Source organism: Akebia trifoliata, unplaced genomic scaffold (assembly GCF_017979445.1).
Source record: "Akebia trifoliata isolate Shusen 1 unplaced genomic scaffold, ASM1797944v1 Contig01401_ERROPOS500000, whole genome shotgun sequence".
NCBI lineage: Eukaryota > Viridiplantae > Streptophyta > Magnoliopsida > Ranunculales > Lardizabalaceae > Akebia > Akebia trifoliata.
This window is the reverse complement of record NW_028237691.1, coordinates 449,424-459,459: the sequence shown is the minus strand read 5'-3', so window position 1 is coordinate 459,459 and position 10,036 is coordinate 449,424. Positions and strand designations below refer to the sequence as shown.

Sequence of the window (10,036 nt, the reverse complement as noted above, 5' to 3'; positions counted from 1 at the left end):
TTGTCTTTAATATCTTGAAGAAAACCCTTTTAAACTCAAAATATCCATTGTTTCCTACTTCCTTAATAATCCTATCTTGTTTCTAAGTTAGAAAGGATGAATGAAATATATCTAAAGCTTAAAGAGGAAAGATATAGCTCAACTTTGAAGAGGAGAAAGAGATACTAAAATGACAACAGGTTTTAAGAGAAAATATCAAAGGGATTTTTCTTGAAGTAGATGATAAGGGTACTTTAAGTCATTAAATATTTTAATTTGACTCGGTCCAGTTGGGTCCTGAGTTTTTGACTTGATTTCACTTTATCATGCTTCAATTTTTCATTGAATATAAAATTTAAATTATGATACAGCACGGCATGTGATGCCCCAAGGAGAATCAATATGCATACATCCATTCCACAAATTCTACTAATGAATGGGTACAAATGTAAGATATCTCTTTTATCCGGGAATCATTTTTTGAATGGATGTTGGAGTCAAGTGTAATTTTCAAATTTTAAAATTATGGTTTTAAGAGTCATTTTCTCTATTAGAAGTCATGATGAATGCACATGGTAAATCATACGCAATCTGTGCGCAGTTGACGTGACAAGGGCACATAATCATAGATATTTTTCTTTAGGATACACAAAGAAAAAAAATTTGCAGTTCAATGCCCTTGCCACATTAGTTGCGTATGCTTTACCGTGTACATTCCTCATGTTGTGTGGAAGCATAACAAGATTAAAGAAAATAATAAAACAAACACACAAGATTTACGTGGTTCGACAAATTGCCTACGTCCACGAAGGAAAAGGAGAAGATCCATTATTAATGATAAACATTACAGACCCTCTGTCCACAGTTGCAAAGAACCTCACATAGCAAAAACACATTAGAAACCCTACTTGAAAATATAATATATACAAAAAAAACAAAAAAACAAAACAAAACATTAAGATATTATTTTGCCTCTTGAAATCCAAGTCCAATAAGAATATTAGACATCTCACAACACATTGTTATTCAAAACTAGAATGACCTTGATTATATTAAATTTAATTGTAAAGGTTGGGGGTATTTGTGGGATCCAAAATTCGATGGCTGACCACTCCAATTCCGCCTTCTCTCATTATAATAGTAAAGATTTAGTGGATTAACGACTTAATATTTTTCAAGAAAACCTCATTGATTAAACAAAAGCACTTTCCCTACAATCTTAATAAGGAAATAACATCATACTAATATGGTTTTAAAACTCAGTTTCGTGTCTTGTCTCATCCATGCTTAATACCATTTTATCTTGAATGAGTTTTTTTGTCAAAAATGAAAAAAATGAACGTGAGGCTTTAAATCTCGTCTGATACATGAACTTGTCCATCCATCTCGTCCATGCCTGATACCGAGAGAACTCGGGCGAATTTTGGAACCATGCTTACTAAGGCTCATCTACCGTCAAAATAAAACCACTGAGATTTGTTATGAATCTAGACGATGGTGGATGAGCTTTGTTGGGCCTTTTCCTTCCTTACTAAAAAGTAAGGCTAGTCGACCTAGATGAAATCAGTGAGGCACTACTAAAAAGTAGTTTTTCTAATTTCAAACGAAGTTTGACGTTGTTAGTCAAACGTACGAGTGACATAGATTCCCGGGGTCAAAATCGTATTTTACAGAATAACTGTAAGAGAATCTCCAAAATATCTTCCATCCATGGTATTTTCCCAATCGACTTTCAACCTTTCAATTGTAATTATCTAACAAAAATATCCCACAAAACATAACAATTGAGGAGAAAAAAAATATATTTCGAAAGATCAGGAGTAAAATCAAGGAAGAAAATAAAAGAACAGAAGAACGAGAGTGGAGAGAGATGGCTAGAGCAATCCCAACGCAATCGCATTTCCTCTTCTCCACATCTCCTTCTTCAATTTCAATCTCTCGTCTCTATAATTTGGTCTCCTCCGACAATACTAAGATTCCTCAAAGAAACAGACGACACAGAGGTTTCGATTCTGGAATCTACTGTAAAGCTACTTCTGAAGTCAAGATCAACACTAGAAAGGTCAGTACTACTATTGGAGGAGGATTCGCGATAGAAAACCTAACGAATTGGCTGTTGAATCAAGAGAGAGAAGGGAACATTGATGCAGAGTTGACAATCGTTCTGTCCAGCATTTCCTTGGCTTGTAAGCAGATCGGTTCTCTCTTACAGAGAGCCAACATTTCTAAGCTTACTGGATCTCAAGGCACCATTAATGTCCAAGGTGAAGACCAACAGAAGCTTGACGTTATCTCCAACCAGGTCGCTTCTTCTTACTCCTTCGTTCTAACGTGCGTTGTCGGTGTTGTTTTAGGACTTTACTTTAACAATTAAGAAAGAAGGGTCCCGTCCAGCACCAAATATTTTGGCCAACATTTTAGCCAACCATTTTTGTCGTACATGAGTTAGAAGTTTTGGAATGGGCTGAAAGTTGATGAGGATGGTCTATACGGTGACCATCATCAAAAATCAGCTCATTCCAAAACTTCTAGCCCGTCCATTTCAAAACTTCTAGCCCGTCAAAATGGAAGGACTAGAAGTTTTGAAATGGACTGATTTTTGGTGATGATGATCTCCTCACCGAAGAGATCATCCTCACCAAAAATCAGCCAATTCCAAAACTTCTAACACATATTTTGAAAAATGTTTTGCCGAAATGTTTGGTGCTGAACATTTCCCAAGAAAGAAACCCGTCCGATAGTCTAATTTTCACGAAGAATTAATGATTTTCTGACATACTCCCCCAATACTCTCCTTACATGTCATGTCCTAGAACCATAGATTTTTTTTCCTCTAGATACACAACGCTTATATTTACCGGACTGAATTGAAATCGGTTTACCGGGTTTCGGTCCGATTTGGGTGTGAACCGCAACCTAGATCTAACTGACCAGTTCCAGATTCAACCCGGACAGGTGGCCTGAAGATGAATTTGAACCCCACCCGAAACCCATGAGATTGGACTTAAACCGGTCCGATTCTGGTTCCCATCTGGGTTTTACTTGAAATCCATAAATAAATAAAAAAAATTAAAATTAGCCTCTTTTTTTTTGAGAGGAGGGGGGGGAAATTGTCAAAAAAATCCAAAAAAAAAAATTATTTATGAAAAACAATCTAATTTTTAAAAAATTAGAAAAAGAGTACAAATCTGGTCTTTCAAAGATCGATTTTTCTCTCTCTTCAATTCTCTCTCCTCTATATTTTTAAAAAAACGAATATTTTTTAAATAACGGTCTTTCAAAAACCGATTTTTCTCTCTCTTCAATTCTCTCACCTCTTTCTCTCTCCTCTATATTTAAAAAGAAAAAATAATTTTTTTTTAAATACCGGTCTTTCAAAGACCGATTTTTCTCTCTCTTCAATTCTCTCACCTCTTTCTCTCTCCTCTATATTTAAAAAAAAAAAAATTAAATTAAATTTCTCTCTTTACTTATCTCTTCCTACTCGATTTCAATAAAGAAATTTACTCCACCTTTTACCCTTCATTTCTCTCCCTTTTCTTCTCTTCTCTTCTCTCCAAAAGAATAATTTTTTTTTTACTTTTTCATCTTCTGAGGTTAATATTACAATGATGCATTTATATTTTTTTGTGGGTAATGATAGGAAGATTTATTCTAACATAGGATTATCAAACATAACATTCGTGTGGACCCAATAAAATCAAGATCACAAGATCAAGATCATGAGATCTTGATCTCATGATAAAATGATCTTGATCTTATGAGAAAAATCGGTCTTTGAAAGACCGGTATTTTAAAAAAATCGTTTTTTTTTTTTTAAATATAGAGGAGAGAGAAAGAGGTGAGAGAATTGAAGAGAGAAAAATCGGTATTTAAAAAAAATTCATTTTTTTTAATATAGAGGAGAGAGAAAGAGGTGAGAGAATTGAAGAGAGAAAAACCGATCTTTGAAAGATCGATATTTTAAAAAAATTCTTTTTTTAAAAATATAGAGGTGAGAAAATTGAAGAGAGAGAAAAACCGGTCTTTGAAAGACCAGTATTTAAGAAAAAAATTATTTTTTTTTTTAAATATAGAGGAGAGAGAAAGAGGTGAGAGAATTGAAGAAAGAGAAAAACTGGTCTTTGAAAGACCGGTGTTTAAAAAAATTTCGTTTTTTTTTAAATATAGAAGAGAGAGAAAGAGGTGAGAGAATTGAAGAGAGAAAAATCGGTCTTTGAAAGACCGGTAGTTAAAAAAAATTCATTTTTTTAAAAAAAATATATAGAGTAGAGAGAAAGAGGTGAGAGAATTGAAGAGAGAGAAAAATCGGTCTTTGAAAGACCGGATTTGTACCCTTTTTCTAATTTTTTAAAAATTAGATTGTTTTTTGTAAATAAATTTTTTTTTTTTTATTTTTTTGATAATTTCCCCTTTTTTTTTCATTGTAAAAATCCAAATAAATACAGCTAGTTTTGAGAGGTGTTGGTAGGGGTGGTCAAATATATCAGTTCGGTTCCGGGTTTTGAGTTACTATCGTTCTAGTTCCAAACACCTAACCCGATACCGAACCTATGAGTAAGAAATCGGTTTCGATCCGGTTTCTGGGTTAAAAAAGTTGGTCCGGATCATTGGTTCCGGATTTTTTGAACACCCTTAGTTTTGATCGGTGGAATACATCCGAATAAAAAAATGAGTCAAATATGATTTAAACTCTTAACCCAACTTGGATGTTGGATCTGGGTTGGATACAGAGCCATCCTTAGATCTGTCCAGATTCAAATATACATTGCTTTGAAAACTATAATTTAAATTTATCAAAATATCGTATTTTACCACATGAATTCTTATAAAGTGAAAGAGTATAATAATAAAATAGAATATTATTATAAGTTTGAAAAGAAGAAAAATAGGTAAAAGAATAGTCAAATGTACCAAAAAATTTCGAACACCAATCAGATCAAGTAATAGTATAGTTAGTAGGATCTGAATCAGAATAAAAAATCCAGATCTCAAAAATCTTCTGAGTTAATGATAACTCAGATGGATCAATCAAGTTGTCTTTGATGTAAAATAGCCAATTACCCATTTTAGCTAAATGTTCATTGTCTATGAAAAATAAGATTTTGGCTGTGAATTTACTGATCTACCTTATAATAACAAATTTATAAATAAAAAAAATTGATTACGGGGTATCTCGTGTAGACAGGGGACTGCGCCCATATCTGGGTTTTGCCCAGTCCATGGACTATGGTCTTGTCCAAGGACTAATCTCATGGCACATGCAACGCTGCACATTACACGCATTAGGTAAGTGAGGGTGCACTCTTGCGGGTGACTCCAGAGGAATTAATGTTCATATTGGGCATTGAACTCATGACCTACGGGCATTGACCGCTTATCGGTCTGAAATTGCTATTGAGCCAACCCCCTTGGGGTTATAACAAATTTATAATTATTTGATCAAAATGTTGTTGTAGAATGAAACTTAATATAACTGATCATTGAGCTTACTCAAAATGGTTAAATCACAATGTACAGGTGTTCTGTAACTGCCTGAGATCCAGTGGACGGACTGGAATTATAGCATCCGAAGAAGAGGACGTACCAATTGCAGTGGAGGAAACTTTATCTGGAAATTACATTGTCGTCTTTGACCCTGTCGATGGATCTGCCAACATTGACACCTCCTTAACCACTGGTTCCATCTTCGGAATATACAACTCCCACGACCAGTGCCTTGTCGACATTGATGATGACTCCACAGTAATTTACTCTACTCTGCTTATTTAAATCCCCCAACAAAATGAAATTTACAGAATGACCCAACATTTTTCATAAAAAGAAAACTTGGATTTCTGCTGCCAATTGAATTGAAGTTCCTAATACCAAATGATCCTTTTTGCATTGAGTTTCAACATGAATTTGGTGAAGATATTTTTTGTTACAAACACCTCAAGATCCATTGCAATGTCAACCTTCTTGAAATTATTTTCCTTGAGTAAGGATTTAATGTTTATCAAAGAAACTCGGATTCTTAAGTCAGATTCACAATCTAGTGTTGTTGGAACTCAACTAAAGAAACTCTTGGAAGATCCCTTTTCTCTATATATAAGTATACCATTTTCTGAGAACATAACCTTTTTTTTTTTTTCTTTGTAAGCAAGCTGGTTGGTGATATTTAAAACTTAAGTGAAGGCAGGTTTTGAATCCAGGTTGTGGCATCAACACTCACTGATTTTACCAATTTAACGAGCTTTGTGATTGTGTTCACTATTTCTATGATTCTAAGCGTTAGTTACAGACACGATTTTAACATTTCTTTCTTTTGATACCATTCCGTTCCTTCATACATGCTAGGAAAATTGTAGTTATGTTTCCTCCTTTCACACTTAGATATTTTCCTTTAGAGTCACGATCCAGAACAGTGTCCCATTCCTATAGCAGTATACAGTGTCTATGTGGCACATTTTGGTTGGATTGCACAGCTTGTCAAAACTTGCCATGTAGACACCGTTCCTATTCTATAGGAATGGGACACCGTTATGGATCTTGATTCTTTCCTTTATCAATGTACTTGATCCATAACTGAAATAAATCCCACAGTGCATGTCGGGAGAGTGGATGCTCCCTTACAATCCCTACGCGTTTGATCTGATGGTTTGGGTGCACTCTCGTTTCATGCTCACACATTATACCCCTCTTACAGTTACATAAGTTAGCTCCCCGTTATAGGGATTAAGAAATGTGTTAGTTCAGTTCTAAACCACGCTGATTATTCGAATACATGTCTGAATTTGTACATTGTGTATGAAAAAACTGTGCTAAGCTGATGAATCAATGACATGATGCCACATGTACACATCTGTTTTTTTCTCCGCCTAATCAATCACTCTAAATTTTTTTAGTACACGTGATATCATGAAATTGATTCATCAGCTTAGCACAGGTTTTTTAACAGAAAATCCCTAAACTTATTATTCAACGCAGATCAGCGAAGCAGAACAGAAGTGCATCATCAGCGTGTGTCAACCTGGCAGAAATTTATTGGCCGCTGGCTACTGCTTGTACTCAAGCTCGACAGTCTTTGTGCTCTCAATAGGCAACGGCGTGTTCTCATTCACCTTGGATCCCTCATATGGGGAGTTCGTATTGACACAAAAAAACATCCAGATACCAAAGTCAGGTAAAATCTACTCATTCAATGAAGCCAATTACCAGTTGTGGGACGATAAGCTAAAGAAGTATATCGATGAACTCAAGGACGAATGTGCCAATGGAGGGAAGCGCTACTCTGCCCGTTACATAGGTTGCCTTGTTGGTGAAATCCATCGAACACTGCTGTACGGTGGAATTTACGGGAACCCAAGCAATACTAAAAGCAAGAAGGGGAATCTGAGGCTCTTGTACGAGTGCGCACCCATGAGCTATTTAGTTGAACAAGCTGGCGGGAAAGGTTCAGATGGACATCAAAGAATACTTGATGTGCAGCCAGATGCGGTAAGAACAAAAATGATCTTGCACATACATGTTAAAATTTTAAAAATCATCTGAGGCGAGTCGTCTTGGTATCATTCATGAACAAGATGAGATGCTTAAATCACTATTTGCTTCTTCATCTTATTTTTTCTGGCTTACAAATCTTTAAATAAAAAAAATAAATAAAACCATTAAAAACCATCCGAAACTAAGATGACTTGCCCGAGAGATCTTGATGTCATTAGTGAACAAGATGAGATGTGAAACCAGGATTTAAAACCATGATATACGATCTTAGTTCTAATAGGATAGCTTATGTTGACATGGAAGTTCATAATTAATTGATCTAATTGACAACATTTAATTGCCAAAGTACCATCTTTCAAATCTCATAACATAAAGCATCATCAAAGCCTAATCCCGAAAATTTTGGGCTGACTGAAAAAATCTTGTTCATCCATTTATGAACTTCCATGTCTATAAAAAATTCACTCTTACCAGATCAATCTATATTTTTTCTATCTTCTTCTCATTCCTTCAAAACCTGAGACGTATCAATCTTTGTTACATGACAGCCATCTTTTCATTAATTTATCACTTATGTGCAAATATAATTAACATTATTTTGACGCAAAAAAGGTATATACCCAATTTTGATATGCCCTGACTTGCATCAACTAATCATGGGGAACATAAGACATATTAATGATTTTTTTTTTTTTTTTGAGAATTATGAAATTTTCTACTGGTACAAACTCATAACTTTAAAGGATTGCTTTTCAAGAACTTCAATCTTAGATGGGTACTTGTTTGTAAGAATGGCTAAGTTTGTTTCATTCTTCTTTCTTTGTATTTGTATTCGGTAGCTCTTTCCGGGTGCTTATCTCTCTTGACATAAGTTTTTTTATCCGTCAAAAAAAAAAAAAATTTGATTGGGTTAGGCAGACCCTTACCTTACTTTTGTAGCAGAAATTATATTAGGCAATAAGCTAATGATCATGTTTCTTTCACAGATTCATCAACGCGTTCCTCTATTCATTGGAAGCCCAGACGATGTTGAGAAATTGGAGAAGTACTTGGCTTGAAAACTCCTAAACCCAAGAGATCTTGACTTTTTCTATAGAGTGTTCATGGATTTCCTCAAGAAATATTCAGAATTCAATTTCACACGACACTTGGAAGAGACCTGAATTGAGCCCTAATTACTCTCTTCCCTTTTGTTAGTGTTGTTGTGCACCAGCTGAGTACAATAAACAATTGATGTAAGCATGGAATGCTTAAGTTGTTCTTATCTCATGATCAAGATTCATTGTGTTTAACACTCTTACCTAGTACATGGGATTCTCCCAGACCTTCAAATTAAGCATGTTAACATGCTTAAGTTGTAATTAGAAAAATTGAAGGTACAAAGATAAATATGAAAAGGGGAGGAGAAAAACATGGTCAAAATTATTCTTGACACTAGACCAAGACCAACATTAATCAAGGTAGAATATCCTGAATGTGCCAACAAGTTGGTAAAGGTTTGTGAATGGTGATATCACGACCCACAGTTCAAAACTCGTAGAGTCTGCCTTCACCTCTATTGACCACTAAAGCTTGCTTGCTTAGTAGTATTAAAAAAAAAAAGATAAGATAAGAAGTCTTGTTGTTTATGTACAATAGATGATATCATTAGAAAAATAATAGTCAAGTCTCAATCTGAGAGTTTGGTAGGAATTTGTAATAATAATAGAGTCAAAAGACAAAATTGTCCTTACAAATAAGAAATAAATAAAGGTTATTACTAAAATAATAATTAAGACTAAAATAACAATTAGACAACTAGATTATTTCCAATACTCCCCTTCAAGCTGGGGTAAATATATCAAGTAAACCCAGCTTGACAAGGTAAAATTAGTGATAGAAGGACCAACAGATTTCTTAAGTATATCGACAAGTTGATCTGAAGAAGGTACGAAGACTGCCTGAAGATCATTAGATAGAATTTCCTCTTTGAAAAAGTGAATGTCAATCTCAATATGCTTAGTTCTTTTTGGAAGAACTGAATTAGAAGCAAGCATGATAACAGACTTATTGTCACAAAACAAAGTAGAAGAATCAGAAACAGGAAATCCCAACTCTGTCAGCAAAAATCAAAGTCAAATTAGCTCACATGTGCCAAGGGCCATAACACGATACTCAACTTCAACAAAAGAACGAGAAATCATGTTATGTTTCTTAATTTTCCATGAGATAAGATTGTCATCATAAAAAGTACTGACCGCAAAGGACAAATCTGGTCTAGTGTTAGTAAGATAAATCAGACAACTTACAAGTCTCTAATAAGAATAGGAATTCGATAAAAGATCACCAGAGTCAGCATAAAGATGATCATTTTGATCCATAGGGGAGGAAGTAAGACGACAACCAAACATCTCACTATCCTGAAGAAGATCCAACATGTATTTCTATCCTTAAGAAATGCTTGAGTGGACTTAAGTCCTTAACCTTAAAAACACGACCCAGTAGCACCTTAACTCTGTCAATCCACTGTCCATCATCTCCAATCACAATAATATCATCAACATAAATCAAGACAATAGTGCAATGACCATCC

The 10,036-nt window shown here is 34.6% G+C and overlaps 1 protein-coding gene across 1 annotated transcript; it reads left to right on the top strand.

Moving 5' to 3' along the window:
- Positions 1 to 1,704: 1,704 nt before the first annotated feature.
- On the top strand, positions 1,705 to 8,758 carry LOC147380453 (fructose-1,6-bisphosphatase, chloroplastic-like). The gene is made up of 4 exons (XM_086431714.1): positions 1,705 to 2,281; positions 5,500 to 5,724; positions 6,949 to 7,458; positions 8,451 to 8,758. Exons 1-4 carry the CDS (start codon positions 1,850 to 1,852, stop codon positions 8,520 to 8,522), a joined length of 1,239 nt encoding a protein of 412 aa, XP_086287840.1. The 5' UTR covers positions 1,705 to 1,849; the 3' UTR covers positions 8,523 to 8,758.
- The last annotated feature ends 1,278 nt before the right edge of the window (positions 8,759 to 10,036 follow it).